At 43.7% G+C, this 17,521-nt stretch overlaps 1 protein-coding gene across 1 annotated transcript in view; it reads left to right on the forward strand.

The window, feature by feature from the left end:
• Positions 1–2,325: 2,325 nt before the first annotated feature.
• Positions 2,326–17,521, forward strand: part of LOC130076826 (uncharacterized) — a 60,231-nt gene continuing 45,035 nt past the window's right edge. The window contains exons 1-3 of the mRNA XM_056242080.1: positions 2,326–2,457; positions 2,858–3,094; positions 3,287–3,628. Coding sequence (XP_056098055.1) covers positions 2,394–2,457; positions 2,858–3,094; positions 3,287–3,628 — 643 coding nt within the window. The 5' untranslated portion in view covers positions 2,326–2,393. The remainder of the gene's footprint in view (positions 2,458–2,857; positions 3,095–3,286; positions 3,629–17,521) is intronic.

Consider the following 17,521-nt stretch of genomic DNA (forward strand, 5'->3'; position numbering starts at 1 on the left):
CACCCTTACCTGACTTGGATGCTGAAGAACATCTTAGTCTGTTTAATACTGTATGTTCCGAGGTTTTAAATACCACTGCTCCTTTAAAAGCTAAGATTTCAAAACCTAAGACTGAACCATGGTTCAATGATACCATCCGCTCTCTGAGGTGAGTATGTAGAGCAGAACGTAAATGGAAAAGTGATAAGCAACAAATTTCTTATGAAATGCTTAAAAACTCTCAGTGCTTTTCAGAAAGCTATATCTCCTAAGTCTATTTTTCTAATTTAATTTAAAAAAACCATCATAATTCAAAAACCTTATTTTCTGCGTTAAATTCTCCCCTAAATCTTCCTATAAATGTGATTTCAAATCCCTCAGTATCATTATGTGAAGGTTTCTCAAGGTTTTCTGTGAGAAGATCACCTCTCTAAGATCACAGTTGCAATCATCTGCTAATGTCTCACCTGAACCGAGTTGTTCTTCAGCCATAAGGAGTGTCTTTGAGAGACAGAAGAGAAACTGGTTCAGAGAAATTGTTGATCATTTAAAACCTTCCTTCTGCTTTCTTGATGTTCTTTCTCCCCGTATCTTGAAACAAACTTTTGATTCAGTCGGAACATGTTTGGTGTCTTTTCTGAATAAATGCTTGAGCACAGGGACTATCCCTGATATACCGGTACTAAAACAAGCTACTGTTACACCTCTTCACAAGAAACCTTCACTTGATGATAGGGATTTTAATCATTTTCGACCCTTCCTTTTATTACAAAAGCATTGGAGAAAACGGTTCTCAATCAACTCCAGTTTTTTCTTAGCTCAAATCAAATTCTTAAAACTTTCCAGTCTGGTTTTAAGCCTCTGCACAGCACAGAGTATGCTTTATTAAGGGTTTCTTTCTAATGATATACTGTCAGCGACTGACGCTGGTGACTACTGTTAGACTTAACCTCGGCCTTTGATACAGTTGATCATAAAACTCTCTTATCCCGACTAGAATATTTTGTGGGCATCCAGGGAACTGTCCTCAGTTGGTTTAGATCGTATCTAACAAATAGAAGTTTCTCTGTCAAACTGGGTAATTTTTCTTCCTCGCCAGCCCAACTCTCCTGTGGAGTGCCGCAGGGGTCTGTTCTCACACCCATTCTTTTTTCCATATATTTACTTCCTCTGGGCTCCATTTTCAGAAAGCATGGTGTATCATTTCACTGCTATGCAGATGATACACACATTTATTTGCCTCTGAAACGCAACAAAGATATACTGATCTGAAATATCTTTTTGCATGCCTAGAGCTAGAAGTAGTAAAAATGTGGTTCTCTCAAAATGTCTTATTTTTTAATGAATCCAAAACCGAGGTTATAGTCTTTGGCCCCCATGACAACTAATAGCAGTAACATTGATCTGGATTATCTCTATCTAACTTCATCTTGCATTAAGAATTTAGGTGTTCTCTGGGATCAGAACCTCAAATTTGAAAAACAAATAAACGTGGTGATTAGTTCTTGTTTTTTCCAGCTACGTCTTCTCAAGATCAAATCCTCTCTCTCTGAGAAAACCTTAGAGATTGCTGTCCATGCGCTCATTACATCGCGGTTGGATTATTGCAACTCTCTTTACTATGGTATATAAACACTCCATTGCTCGTCTCCAATTAGTACAGAATGCTGCTGCAAAAGTGTTTCATGTTTCACCTATCTTAAAATCACTGCATAGTGCATTGGCTACCTGTGCATTTTAGAATTGAGTTTAAAATTCTTCTTTTTGTTTTTAAATCCGTAAATAATCTGGCACCGAGCTATTTGTCTGAGCTACTCTGTCCACACAATCCCACACAAAACCTGAGGTCATAAAAAGATGATCAGAGATCAGAGACTTTTGTCTGTCCCCATATAACGGTTAAAGAATAGAGGGGACAGAGCCTTTGCGATTGCTGGCCCTAGGCTGTGGAACAGCCTTCTGGTTTACATCAGAGCGGCTCAATCTCGAACTGTTTTTAAATCCTCTATTAAAACCCTTTTTTTTCTTTAGCTTTTAATTTGTTGTGAGCTTTTGTCATGAAAGTGTGGTTTGTCCTTGTTCTTCATCTTGTGTATTGTTCAGCACTTTGGTCAGCCCTGTTTGCTGTTTTTAAATGTGCAATATAAACAAATACAAACTTGAAACTTAATGTATGTGCCATTTTCAGTGATCCTGTTCTCAAATATCCAAAGTATGGCAAAAAGGTAGGCCTACCTCAGCTGACCCAAACAGTCCATTTAAAACGTCAGTATTCTTTTGTTTATTTTAATATCTCTATTTAAAATGTAAAGTCAAAAGTTTTTTATTAAAGAGAAAAAAAATGAACAGCGCATTACTACATTTCCTTCCTTCTTTCATTTCCTCTTGCTCTAAAATAAACAGAACAAAACAGAATGCATATTATCTCCGTTTTAATTTTAATGTTGAGAAGTGGTTTTTTTTGCAAATCTCAAGAAGGTGAGTTTTACAAACCTGAACATAAATAATATATATATATTTTTAAGTTTCATAATTTTTGCTTTCTTTTGAATGAGTTGATTCTGTCTGGAAACTTGTCAGTTATGATTAGTTGAACAGGATATGTTGAGTTTTCTAAACCTGTAATTTTTATTTTAACAATACTCCGTGTTTGTAACAGGATTACGTTTACATAAATCTGCCAGGTAGAAAATGTATTGTATTATTATTTAACATGCGAGTAAACATTATGCTTGTGACTATAATGATGTGATTGATTAACTCTATCCAAATCATAGGAATTCTAATATTTTAACTATCCAAATCATAGGAATTCTAATATTTTGTTATAGGGCCCCCCATATTTATTCACTCTGTTTTAATTTCATTTCTCTAAAAGTTCTGCGTGGCGTTGATGTGTCTTTGCGATGCGAGGTCTCTTTCCTGTCTGAATCCTCAACATTGCAGTGGGAGAGAGATGGAGAACAAACATCAAACACCACTCTACTGTACAACAACTCTGCCTACATCATCTTACACACCGTTGATGAACACAATCAGGGCAAATATTACTGTAGATTGATGGAAGATGGAAGAGTAGCAACGGTTAGGATTCACACGCTTAATCTCCGTTCAAGTAAGTATATTTTATATTAAATCTCTGGTGTATGCCTAAATAATAATATTTTCATTAAGAATACTAAGTTAAACATGCAGAAGTAATCTCAAATAAAAAAAAATATTTAGGCATATAGACAGTGCTTTTTAAAACTGAAATGTACTGAGATGTATTCAATGAAATTCACCATGTCACCTATTGTCTTTCCAGATTCATATAATGGATATAATAAAATTAATACCATTTACAGACAAAGCTCTAATAATAGTGACGTATCACTGATCTGCAAGTCTAAAAAGGAATACCATAGATGGAAGTGGACCTGGGAGCCGAGGCCTAATTCACAGACTGATCTGATAGCAGTTGAAAAAGGAAGAGAAGTTAAAGTTAAAGGACCAATTAAACCAGGAAGACTTTCTTCAACCACATACAATAGTCAAGTTTTTATCTTTCACATCTCACCTGTGAACTTCAATTATAGTGGGACATACAGGTGTATTACAGATGAACAAAAAACTACATATACAACCACAATGCTTCACACCATCAGAGGTTTGCAAATATCAATGAATGAATCAATCAATCAATCAATCAATCAATCAATCAATCAGTACAAATAAATACATTGATTTTTTCAGCCACATTTTGCTCATCAGTTCATTGTTCAGTGCATTTAAAAAGGCATTGATGTTGTTGTTGATTTCAGTCTCAGCGGAGCGTGTGTTGAGGAAAAAGTCAGTGATTCTCACCTGTGAAGTTTCTGAAGTGACTGATTCAGTGATGCTCGTCTGGCTCAGGATGGAGGGGAACAGAGGAGTGCTGGGAAAACAGCAAATTATGACTGAGAAAAACAACAAGTTACAACTCACAGTGAATCTGTCCAGCAATGAAACAGACCCGCTGCACTGGCAGTGTGCAGTTTTTACTGAGGATACACTCAGAGCTCTGGCTCCTATAACAATCAGTCTTTCCTCATCATCAGGAACTCCAACTGTAACCAACCAAAGTAATATCTTTTAACCATAACTTTACAGTATTTTTTCACCCTTAACTCAGAATTATATTGTATATTTTAAGCGTATAGTATACAAATAGTGATTAGTGTAGTCATGACGCTGAGCAGTGTTGGTGTATTATCTGACTCCACATGTTTCTGCAGAAGATATCATGACACAGGAAAGTCATCTACAGATCGTGATCATCGTGGTGTGTGCTGTCACTGGCACTGTGCTGACTCTGCTGCTGGGACTTCTAGTTTTTAAACGTCAGCGAAAAACAGGTGAGCTGATCTCAGAGACCGTGTGAGGAGGAGAAGATGCTCCATAGAAAAATAAATGGGACAAATTGTTACACTCAGTGTGGCAGTTGAATAATTGTTTTGATTTCAGTTACAAAAGCGAATTGACTTTTTAAAGAGACATTAGCCTGTTTTTTGTAGCCTACATGCATGCTTATTGTTATTAGCTTGATAAGCCTGAAAGAAACAGATTTGATCATGATTTGGGCTCTCCATTCAAGTAGATTGGAGCTGTACTTGTATACCTTTTTTTACATAAAAAAATTGTATCTAAAACGGCAGCCAAGCCAACTGATTTGCCTTAAAGGGACATTAGCTTATCTGCACATTAGCGTTGCCACTGAGACCGTTATCTTGATGAGGGTAAGAGGGGGTCGATTTTTGAGAACCTAATGGCATTATACATTTATGCCATCATAAACAACTACAGTGCATGTTTCAAATATAAACTTTAATTCATATATTAAAATGTTTTGCATGTTTTATGTGTCTGTGTCCATGTTTATAATCCATGTTTTTATGATTGCAATGAGCTTTGAAATGAGGGATATTGTCGTATTGTTTCGATAGATGAAGTTCATGTCACTGGATTAAAATCACAAGAAGATGAGGACATCCATTACGCTTCAGTGACGTTAGCAGGATCTAGTCCGGGTGAGGCAGGATGGAAGTTCATTAACCTCTGTGTGTTCTTTAGTGTGCTAAATCTATGACTTTGATTAATTTTCCAGGAGATGACAGCTGGTTTAAAACCGATCATGCAAGTTCAGAGGTCAGCTATGAAACCCCTTTTTCATAAATATTTCAGAACATAATTTTGATTCGCTAATGATGTTCTATATATGTTTGTGATTTATGTATATTTAATACACTCTTTAAGCTTGTATATCTTAATATCTCCAGGTGTTGGAGATGAATTCTACAGTAATCTACTCAGCTGTTAAAGCACAGTGAGCCATCGCACTGGAAATTAATTTATATAACTTTTTTCCATTGATGTATTACTAAATGGAAATGAAAACACCAAATGAATCCTCTATTAATAATAGCTGTCTGGTTATTAATTATTTTGGTATATAAAAAATTTAAACTCATGAAGTATTTATGTTCAAGTGCATCTTGGGTTTGCTCTATCTGTCAATGGGTCTTTAGGTTTCATTTGCATTGGGAAAACAAAAATCTAATACCAAATCTCTGAGTGTCGATCAATCTTGTTTGCATGCCAGATCGAAACCTCATTGTGGTTTCATAACATACAACCGTGTTAAATATAGCGCAGTATTTCCTGTGTTGGAAAACTACAACAGATGTTTCTACTAGCCAAGTCAGATAAAAAATAATTATATATATATATGTAGAGAGAGGGAGAGAGAGAAGCAACCATTTTAAACAGTGAAATATTAATAAAAGGAAGCATGATGTCAGGCCTATTGTCATGTTTTTTTTTTTTTACCGTTTAGTCCCTGTGTACTTGGTTGCTATGGTTTCTCATTGATTGATCAGTCCCACAACTTGTTTTACCCCTCATTATTGTTGTGAAATTATTGTTGTGTATTTTCTTAATGCTGCTCATTTAACTTAATTTCCCATAATGCACCGTGTTACGTGTTTCCGAAAAAAAAAAAATCCAGTGTTACGTCTGTGAATACTGAAGTGAGTAAAAGTCATGCTATGTCTATGTGTGTGGCGTACTACTACTTACCAGTCTGAGCTGTTGTATTCTTTGTATTCTCATCAGTTTTATATGCTTTGTTAATAAATACACTTCTTGCTGTTAGATCCTCTACTCTCCCTTTGTGGACCAACCCATGACACTAGCAAATTTTGTGGGTTTTATCTGGCAAGATTTGTTATTTCCATAATTTCCTTTTCACATTTTCTGGGTTCTCAGAAGCAGAATGCATTATAGTTGGGTAAACTTCAATGGTGGTGAACAGGAGATGACAGCAAATATTATTTTTGTATTACTATTTGTTTCAATAGCAAAATTAAAAATCCATGATATGTTTCCACAACTTTATAAAAGAGGGAAAAATAGGCTACAGCAGCCTGGAGAGAGAATTATGTGAAATTTGCTGTCACTCCTGTAGCAACAACGAGAATGCAACCCACACGAGTGAAGCGTTCGTACATAATCAAACACAAGGGGCTGCATATTCCAAAAACGTTGTCAATGTTTTATAATTCGGCAAGAACAGATCTGTTCAGAAATGGTGAAACAAGAGGCCCTAACAAGAAGTCACCTGACCCCTGCGACTAAACAGACTTTCTTTAAGAACCAAGGTCTCATGATATGTTGAACAAGAACAGACTTCAGCAGGAACTTTCATTACCTCAGACTGGAATGTCTTTCTTAAACCCCATAAACTTTACACACCGACACACTTGCACATTTTAAAATCCATAAAACTCATCCCAGAACAATTCTTGACTGACCCAGAATCAAAATCATGTAACATAACAATTATATATTGTGTTTACAACCCCTGTATGTGTCTATTCTGCTTAGATCACATCTAAGTCATGTAATTGTTTTGAGATACTGAAATGAAAGTGTCGTGTTTCCTATCATTATGCTCGTATGTGTTTAATTCAAAAGATGGCTTGATTGAAATCTGTGTAAAAATGTTTATGTTCTTAAAATGGAAATTATGTCTAAACTGAATCCTCTGTTTCGAGCTGATGAGTAAACAGACCACAGAGAACACATGATTCGCGATGAGAGAAGGTGGGTGGGGGGTGGGGGGGTAATCTTATTGTCCGAATTCCAAATTCCTCCAGGAGGCGGGACAAACATTTTGAGTTTAAAATCTTAGACCCGAACACAGAATCTCTCTCTTGTGATGCGCTCTTGTGATCCGCTCTTGCCCTCTGCTCTTGCCCTCTCTCTCTTGTGATGCTCTCTTTCGGCAGAACAAGCCGGGTGGAGCCGACGATGGTTATAGTAACCATGTAGACGCAGAGACAAATGACCCAAATCAAGATATGGGTTAAAACAGATTTAATTCAAGCCATCTCGTCACTTTTGTTTCTTTCCTTAGTTTCTTTTCTTTTCCGTTAAAAGTCTCGGTTCTAAGTTAAGTGTTGCTGCAAAGTTTCGTTTTAACGTTTCAACTGCAAAACCAGCTTTCAACTTCAAAGACTTTCATTCATCCGCGCCAACACACCACGTGACTGGCTGCCCAAGATCTATCAAGCACGAGGAGACCGCCAGCCAAACAACGGACCCGGGAACCCCCTTCACGACAAAAGGGAACCCCAAAGCAAGGACAAGCAAGTACCTCCAGACTTTTAGCTCAAACTGCAGGTGCATTTTAATATCAAATTGAATTACCCGCCTAAGAAACGATACAAGGGTGAAATTAATTATTGATGGTTCGTTCAGGTCATGTCTTTTAAGTGCATATAGAAACTTGGGATCTCACCATCTAACTCCTAAAACTCATTCTTCCTCACTCTCTGTCTTTCTTCAACTTGTATGAATGCGTGTGCGTGTGTTTGTGTTAGATATTTGTTTTGTGTGTTAGTCATAGGCTTATAATCAATAAAGTATTGTTTGTATTTGAAAAGAGAAGCATTACTTGTGTTATGTGCTTACAGATTTATTGTCTTGACCTTCGATCTAAGTTACCTATGCTTTGACCCTTGATTTATTTCTTAATTTAGCTGTTAGCTGGGAATTAGTCTTTCTTGGCCAAGAAGATATTATATTTCCTAGAATTAATGATTGTTTATGCTCCGTTCATTGGATGAACTGATAAACTGATCATACTATTGATTTTGCTACAGTAAATTCTGAAAATAATTCAATTATTAATTATTGATCATAATCCGTTATGAATAATAATTAATTATATTTATACGTGCGTATAATCGCTACACTCCCTTGGCCGTTGTATTAGAAAACCTTGCAGCAGTTAATTAGATTTTATTATTTATAATTTACTGCTAATGTAATACAACGCAAAGTATAGCGTTATAAATGTATGTTAAATTTAAACATGGAAATATGAAAACATTTCTAGATTTGCGATGTTGATAACTGTGAATGTGAGACACATCAACAGTCTGTGAGAAGGGTCCACTCACAGCATATCACAGCAATTTTTTACACGCAAATTACTACACGCGGCAGGAAGAGGTTCATGGCCTGCGTGGTCTTCTGTACCTCAGAAAAACGGTCAACGATCCCATTCACCGCTGGGCCGAAGAGACCAGTAGGGGAGAGCGGCGCGTTCAGGAAGGTGGCGCGCTCAGCCTCCCTCATATCCGCGAGTGTTAACCAGAGGTGCCTCTGTCACAGTCAACGCGGCCATGGCTTGTCCGATGGCTTGAGCTGCGGTCTTGGTGACACGGAGAGAGAGATCCGTCGCGCTTCTCAGATCTGTAACCGTAGCTGGGTCCTGGCCCTTCTCGTCCCATTCACGGAGGAGGTCGGCTTGCAGGATTTGTAAAATAGCCATGGAGTGGAGAGCAGATGCGGCCTGGCCGGAGGCGGCATATGCGCGGCCGACCAAGGCGGACGTGGCTCTGCATGCTTTGGACGGGAGGGCTGACCTTGACCACCATCTCGCGGAGGGCGGACAAAGGTGCGCTGCGACCGTCTCTTCCACAGGAGGAATAGCCGTGTATCCTCTCTCGGCGGTGCCGTCCACTTGGGAGAGCGACGCGGAGGTCTGAGACTGAAGCCTCGAAGAGAAGGGTGTGTTCAACGACTTTGTCAACTCCGTGTGAAGCTCCGGTAGGAACGGAGCGGGCCTGCTTGCTGGGGCTGAACGGCGGCGACTTTGCAGGAAACATCCGTCGAGCCTGTTCGGCGGGGGTTCCTTCGGCAGCGACCACTCGAGCCCGAGTCGGTCCACCGCCTGCGTCAGCAGACGCATTAGCTCCGCATCAGCTCCAGCGCGGGTACGGCCGGATTCCTGGATCGACGAGGAGGCGGAGTTTAGCGACCATTCCTCGCTATCCGATGCCAGGATGGAGCAGCAGTCGCTCGTGGCGTGTCCTTCGGCCTCCTCCTCAGACGAGACGGCAGTGAGGCTCGTGAGCGGCAGCTGCGTGTTGGTGAAGGGAGGCGGGGAAGGCGAGAGCGAGGCTCGAGGGAGGTTCTCCGGTGAGCGCGTCGCTGTGGCCACGGGTTCCGGCTGTCTCTGTGAACGGCGCTTCTTTTTGCGCGGTTCCACAAAGGGCGGAGTGACTGCTTCCGGGTTGAAGGCTTCGAGTCGAGCCCGCAGGGTCGACAGCGGAAGCTGTTCACAGAACTCGCAGCCCCCAGATGCGAGGGCGAGCTCCGCGTGTTCCTGGCCTAGGCAGAGAGCGCACGTGGATCACGTGGCGGTCTCCAACGCTGAGCGGGGCCCTGCACGAGCCACAAGAAGGGCGAGGCATCTTGAAAAAGACGCTCGCTGCTCTTTTAGGAGTAATGCTAAAAGGAAATAAAACAGAGTAAAAGGGATACGCCGCCGGATAGCGTAGCTCGCACGGATGGCTGAAGGTGGCGAAGACGGCCGGCTTCCTCAGCGCTGTCCTAAGCTGGCTGTTCGGCGGCGGCGGCGGCTTCTCTCAGATCCAGCGATGCGAAGGGCTTCGCTGAAGAGACGAAAATCAGGGAATTCAGCTTACAGCCCCTTCTTTTATACGCTAAGCCACGCCCATTCTGGCGGGCTATGACGCTATGAAGGCGCGGGCGCCCTTCATTGGGCGTGACGTCACGCGGGGCTCACTGGTAGGTTTCAGCAGATGCCCGCAGGGCAGCCAATGAGCACGCAAGACTACCTGCTCTAGGTCTGCTAGCTGCTGCACTGCGTTGACAGTGAATACAAAATTAAGGATAATCTTTTGGCCTCAATATCTCGAGAAGATGAATCTTTCCCGTAGCGTAAGCTAAACTTACGCAATACGAAAGAACCTCTCGTAAGAGAACCTGAGAGGTTCCCTTTCAAGTGAAACTTGAACCTATGGGAACATCAGGTCACCATACTGAACGAATGTCCTGCAGTAATAAAGACATCATTCGGTTTCCACCACTTAAATAAATTCATGGTTGTAAGTTAAAAATTGTAATTCATTGATTTAATGAAACCTTTTAAGTTGCAAACATTATCTTGTTGAGTTCTGTTGACATATTAATGTTGATCATTACTGTGCTGACTAAGTCCTAAACGAAGTCTAGTACTGGTGGCTAAAACAGCGTGTGGCGAGGGGGGCGTGGTTCCACGAGGTCTGTAACGGGAGAAAGAGAAAGGAGAGGAGCGGTGCGTAAGCGGGTCAAGTGCAAATGACAAACACCTGTGTCTTGTTGCAGTAATTGGAGTGGAGAGACCGAATATAAGCCGCTGTGGAGTGCGAGACGAGAGAGAGAGGAGGACTGAGGACTCGTATGGCTGTGATCGAAAGAGTGATCGTTCATCGTGAGAGGAGTGATCGTTTATCGTGGGAAGAGTGATCGTTGATCGAGGAAAGAGAACTTATATAGTGCAAAGAGTATTGTTTGTTTATTTTGTGCCGTAGTGAGTTACGGTGAACGCACTGTGTGTGCAACTTTTGTTTATTGAATAAACATGTACGAGTCCCAGTAAACCTGCCCAGCCCACTCAAGTGCCGCTCAACAAGATGGGACCTCAGGACGATCCGGAGGCATTTCTGGATTTATTTGAGAGGCCTGCTGAGGCATGTGGGTGGGTAATCACGGACTGGTCAGTGCAGCTGATTCCTCTGCTCTCCAAAGAGGCGCAGGTGGCGCACAACAACTACCAGTCCAGAACCTCCTGGTCTACGAAGACCTCAAGCACGCCATACTCCAGCGGGTCGGCCGGAGTCCTGAGCAACATTGCCAGAGGTTCAGGTCTCTGGACCTTGGAGAAAATGGTTGGCCCTTCACGATGGCACAACAGCTCCGGGACTCATGCCGCAAATGGCTGATGGCCGGGGAAGCGACGTCGAAGAGGTGAATGACAAGGTGGTGCTGGAGCAGTTTGTGGCGGGAATGCCAAGGAAGAAAGTGCAGTGGGTCCAGTGCCACCGCCCAACGTCGCTGAACCAGGCCATCCAACTGGCGGAGGACCAGATGCTGGCGTGCCCCGGGGTCGGCGAACTCACAGCTTCCCTCTCTCTCTCTCTCTCCCTCCCTCTTTCCTTGTGTCTTCCCCCACTTCTTCTCCTCCCTCTAAGCCTGTCCCGCTCCCTAGGTCCCGAGGGGGTTTCACACCCCGACCGGCACCCTGATGGAGGAGTGGGCCAGCGGCGGATCTGACGGCCGGTCCCAGAGCTCCGCCAAGGGGAGCAGGGCTGACGTCGCCCACCACCACCACAACGTCCATGCCCCTGCTCTCTCCACGCCAGTTCCTTGACCCGCTTCCTGCCACTAGGGCGGCAGGGAGGCCTGGGCCGGCTTGCTGGCGTTGTGGGGATCCGGGTCACTTTATAGATCGGTGTCCCGTGATGGAGGTGGGGACAATGATCCGGGGTCCCGGACACTCCGCAGGCTGCCCCCGATCAAGCTGGCCTGTACCAGATACCTGTGAGTATCAAGGGGGGTACGTATCAGGCCTTGGTGGATTAAGGATGGAACCAAACCTCCATTCACCAAAGCCTGATTCAACCAGTGGCATTGGATAAGAGCCGCATGGTTTAAGTTCGGTGTGTGCACGGGGACGTGGTGAATTATCCCTTAGTGTCAGTGGCCATTCAATTTTGGGGGCAAAAGCATAAGGTAGAGGTGGCGGTTAGCCCGCACCTCCGACATCCGCTAATTTTGGGAACAAATTGGCCAGACTTTAGCGTGTTATTGGGATATTTATGTGCGGATGTCTCTTGGAAGAAAGAGCAGCGGGGGAAGGGGGCGGTTGCCCAGATTGGAGAAGCTGAGCCGGGACTAATGGGAGATGAGCCAGGGGAACGGAGTGCTCTCGAAAGGAGAATCCTCTCGGAGCAGCATGATGTTCCCCTGGAACAGTCCCAGGATGAGACGCTCAAACATGCCTTTGAACAGGTCCGTTCCATCGACGGGCAGCTTCTCCAACCAGGTCGGCCGCTCTCATATCCTTATTTCGCTACTTTAAAAGAGAAGTTGTATCGAGTGACACAAGACACTAAGTCAAAGCAAGATACGACTCAATTATTGATACCAAAAACCCGTCGGGAAATGCTTTTTCAGGCGGCTCATTGTAATCCAATGGCCGGGCATTTGGGACAAACAGCGACACTTAATCGTCTAATGACACGATTTTTCTGGCCGGGCATTCACGAGAACGTGCGCAGGTGGTGCGCGTCTTGTCAGGAATGTCAGTTGGTAAATCCACCGGCCACCCCAAAAGCACCATTGTGCCCACTTCCTCTTATGCAGGTCCCCATCGAACGAATTGACATGGACCTCATCGGCCATTAGAACGATCGGTACGAGGGCATCGCTTTGCATTAGTTCTGGTGGATTATGCAACGTGAGACGCAGAGGCAGTGCCTCTACGCAGTATTTCCGCCAAAAGCGTAGCGGGCGCACTGTTTCAGTTAATCTCCCGGGTGGGAATCCCGAAAGAGATTCTCACCGATCAAGGCACAGCGTTTATGTCACAGACTATTCGCGAACTTTACAAATTGTTTGGCATTAAATCGATTCGCACCAGCGTCTATCACCCACAAACAGACGGCTTGGTGGAACGATTTAATCGCACGTTGAAAACCATGATTCGGAGGTTCGTTCAGGAAGATGCCAAAAATTAGGATAAATGGCTAGAACCCCTCTTGTTCGCTATGCGCGAGGTCCCGCAAGCCTCCACAGGGTTTACCCCTTTCGAGCTTCTCTATGGGCATCAACCCCGCGGGGTGTTAGATGTCCTTAGAGAAACTTGGGAGGACGGACCTTCAAACAATAAGAACGAAATTCAATACGTACTGGACCTGAGAACAAAACTCCACACTTTGGGGTGCCTCTCAATGTAGAATTTGTTACAGGCCCAGGACAAACAAAGCCGGCTATACAACAGGGGAACTAGACTTTGTGAATTTGCATTCGCGATGTGTTCTCGTCCCTGCCTGGGCGAACGGACCTTATTCAGCACCATATTGAGACGGAGCCGGGCGTGGTTATGCGCAGCCGGCCATATCGCTTGCCTGAACACAAAAAAAGTAGTTCAGAGTGAATTAGAGGCAATGCTACATATGGGAGTAATAGAGGAATCCAGCAGTGATTGGGCGAGCCTGATAGTTTTAGTACCTAAAATGGACGGCTCGGTTCGGCTCTGTGTGGATTATCGCAAGGTGAATGCTGTGTCGAAGTTCGACGCATATCCAATGCCACGGGTTGACGAATTGCTTGATCGGCTGGGTACTGCTCGATTTTATTCGACACTGGATTTAACAAAAGGATATTGGCAGATCCCCTTGTCTCCTATGTCCAAGGAAAAAACAGACTTCACAACGCCGTTTGGATTACACCAATTTGTGACACTTCCTTTCGGGTTGTTTGGGGCTCCAGTCACCTTTCAGCGTCTCATGGACAAAATTCTACGGCCGCATGCTGCATATGCCGCTGCCTATTTAGAAGACATTATCATCTATAGTAACGACTGGCAGCGTCATATGCAGCATTTGCGGGCTGTCCTAAGGTCGCTGAGAGGGGCTGCTGGGCTAACGGCCAACCCGAAGAAGTGTGCGGTTGGAGGTCAGGTATCTTGGCTTCCACTCGGGTCACGGACAGGTGCGTCCCCAAATTGATAAGACGGCAGCAGTGGCAACCTGTCCGAGTCCCAAGACCAAAAAGGAGGTGAGGCGGTTCCTGGGGCTGGCGGGATATTATAGAAGGTTTGTACCTAATTATTCGGACCTCACCAGCCCGCTGACTGACCTCACTAAAAAGGAAGCACCAGACCCGGTCCAGTGGACGGAGCAGTGCCAGCAGGCTTTCACCCAGGTAAAGGCTGCCCTGTGTGGCGGGCCGCTCTTACATTCTCCTGACTTTTCTCTCCCCTTTTTGTTGCAGACTGACGCATCGGACAGGGGGCTTGGAGCGGTCCTGTCCCAGGAGATAGAGGGTGAGGAAAAGCCGGTGCTGTACATCAGTCGGAAGCTCTCGAAGAGAGAGACTATGTAAGGCACCATAGAGAAGGAATGTTTAACGATTAGGTGGGCTGTCCTCAGCCTCCGCTATTATCTCCTGGGACGGGAATTCACCCTCTTTTCGGACCACGCGCCCCTCCAATGGCTCCACCGCATGAAGGATACCAACGCGCGGATCACCGGCCTGAGTTGGGCGGTGGGGGTATGTGGTTAGGGGGGCGTGGTTCCGCGAGGTCTGTAATGGGAGAGAGAGAAATGAGAGGAGCGGTGCGTAGGTGGGTCAAGTGTAAATGACGAACACCTGTGTCTTGTTGCAGTAATTGGCGTGGAGAGACCGGATATAAGCCGCTGTGGAGTGTGAGACTTATATAGTGAAAAGAGTTTATTGTTTGTTTATTTTGTGCCGTAGTGAGTTACGGTGAACGCGCTGTGTGCGCAACTTTTGTTTATTGAAGTCAAAGTCAAAGTACCTTTATTGTCCCCAAGGAGAAATTGAATTTGCAGCAAATGCTCAACATAAAACACATAACATACAACAACACTCACCAACAAAACCAACCAGCAGAGAATGAATTCACATTAGCGCCCAATGTACATAATATATAATAAATAAATAAAGTACAGGACACCATCAAGTGCAAAAATGCAACTTGTGCAAGTTAAAGCGCTAAGTGCCATTTAGGTGCCTCACAGCTGCCGGAACGAAAGATATGTGCATCCTCTTTGTTCTGAAGCTAGGAACTCGATAATGCCGCTCAGAGGGCAAAAGCTCAAACTCTGTTCTAAGGGGATGGTCCTGTGAATGAGCTATAGCTCTAACTTTCCTCTGGACCTGTTTTATGTATAACTCCCCTGGTTGAGCCTGACTTCTCCTGGAAATCTTGCTCGCCACTTTGACCAGACTACCAAGTCTGTTTTTATTTGTCAGGGAGAGGCTTCCAAACCAAGCAGATATGCAGAAAGATAAAACCGATTCAATGAAAGCACGATAAAACAGAATCATCATGTCTGAAGAAACATTAAAAGTATTCATTTTCCTAAGGAAGTACATTCTTTGTTGGAATTTCTTTGAGACAGCGTTAACCAATGGTTGACGTTGAATAAACATAAGTAAGTAAAAGTTTATTTATATAGCACCTTTCACAGGTATAAGGCCACAAAGTGCTTCACAACAAAAACATTTATACACACAATAAAAGCATAGACAGTACATGATCATATCAACCCACAAGCAGCTAATTAAAAGCCTGAACAAATAAATGAGTCTTTAGTCTGCATTTGAAGGCATCAACAGAGTCAAGAGAGCGCATAGACAGTGGGAGGTCATTCCACAACCTAGAGGCAACGGCCAGATCGGTGACCTCTAGTACAATAGCGAGTGCGTGGAACCGTCAACAGGTTCTGATCCACAGACCTCAGAGCACGCACAGGGGTATAACGCTGAATCAGGTCACTAATATAGGGGGGTGCCTGACCATGCAAAGCTCTGAAAACTAAAACCAAAATTAAAAAAAATGTATCCTATAAGACACTGGTAGCCAGTGAAGTTCTTTTAGGATAGGGGATATGTGAGACCTCCAATTAGTACGTGTTAGAATTCTGGCTGCAGAGTTTTGTACTAATTGCAGTCGAGAGAGCTCCTTCTGGTTTAGGCATGAAAATAAACTATTACAATAGTCTAAACGCGAAGACACAAAGGCATGAATTATAAGCTCCAAATCATTTCGTGAAACCATATTTCTAAGTTTCGAGATTTTCCTTAATTGAAAGAAGCAGTTTCTCGTCAGCTGCTTGCAGTGCTGCGCTAATGACATGTCTTTGTCCAGGATAACTCCCAAATTTCTAAGACTTGGCTTAGCAGACTGGCCTAAATCACCCAAGTATTGTTTAATCCTAGGGATTGCATCCTCCGGGGCAATGAACGTGTACGAGTCCCAGTCACGGCGACCCTGTCTTCTTCCTTCCAACACTTCAACCTCATCACACAGCGGATTAAGTTTAGACGTGTGCCCGTGTTACTATGTTACTATTATCTAGCAAGTTTATTTTTCCTCCATATATCATACATCTTAGTTATCATCTTAACTCATAATAAATGTAACCAAAACAACAAACCCTATTGCTCAACACAAAGGCAAGACACTAGGCACAGTCGAAATATGTTTGCTTCCCAAATCAGCAACACCTGTGTCTGGGTTTCCTCCAAGTTAAATGACCTACCCGGGCTGACCCGAGATCAGCTGAGCCACAAAGCACATACAGCCCCCTAGTGGCACAGGACAAAATTACATAAAATAACACAAAATGAATATGGCTCATACACTCCAGCCCCTAATTGCGTCTGCCAGAGCACCAAATTCAAAAGAGCCATAAATACCGAAAATATAGCCCATATGAAATGGGAACCAATTACTCTTTAGCTTCATTAAGCAAGCATATTTTAGTTATGGGTCGTTCAATGATGTTTGTCTTGGTCTTCAAACGAACCACACGTACCAGACCTCTCCTATCAGGGAAGGTTTCCAGGACTCTTTCTAGCATCCATGACCAGGTCTCCAGGAACAAAACTCCTGTTCTCCTGGTTCCATTTTTGACGCTCCTGTAAAAGCGGTAAGTACTCGCGGATCCACCTCTTCCAAAAGATATCCGAAATGTACTGGGTTTGTTTCCACCTTCTCCTTGCATAAACATCCATTTTGTTGAACAGTCCTGGTGGGAGAACTGGTTTTCCTTTGAGGAGTAGCAGATGGTTTGGCGTCAACGCCTCAAGATCGTTGGGATCCTCTGACAGTCTTGTAATGGGGCGATCGTTAAGCATAGCTTCAGCCTCACAGAGCACAGTATGGAACCCTTAATCATCCAAGGTTTGCTGACAGAGCACAGAGCACAAGATCTTCCTGATCATCCGTATCATGCGCTCCCATGCGCCACCGTGATGTGACCCAGTCGGAGGGTTAAAGCTCCACTTGATTCCCTTTTGGACAAGGCTCTTTCAATGCGGTCATGATTCAAAGAGGCTAAGGCTTCTCGCCACTCCCTTTCTGCACCCATAAAGTTGGTTCCATTGTCAGATCTCAAGTGCGAGGCTTGTCCTC

The sequence above is a fragment of the Rhinichthys klamathensis genome, unplaced genomic scaffold (genome assembly GCF_029890125.1).
Source record: "Rhinichthys klamathensis goyatoka isolate OS25496 unplaced genomic scaffold, OSU_Roscu_1.1 h1tg000693l_1, whole genome shotgun sequence".
Taxonomy (NCBI): domain Eukaryota; kingdom Metazoa; phylum Chordata; class Actinopteri; order Cypriniformes; family Leuciscidae; genus Rhinichthys; species Rhinichthys klamathensis.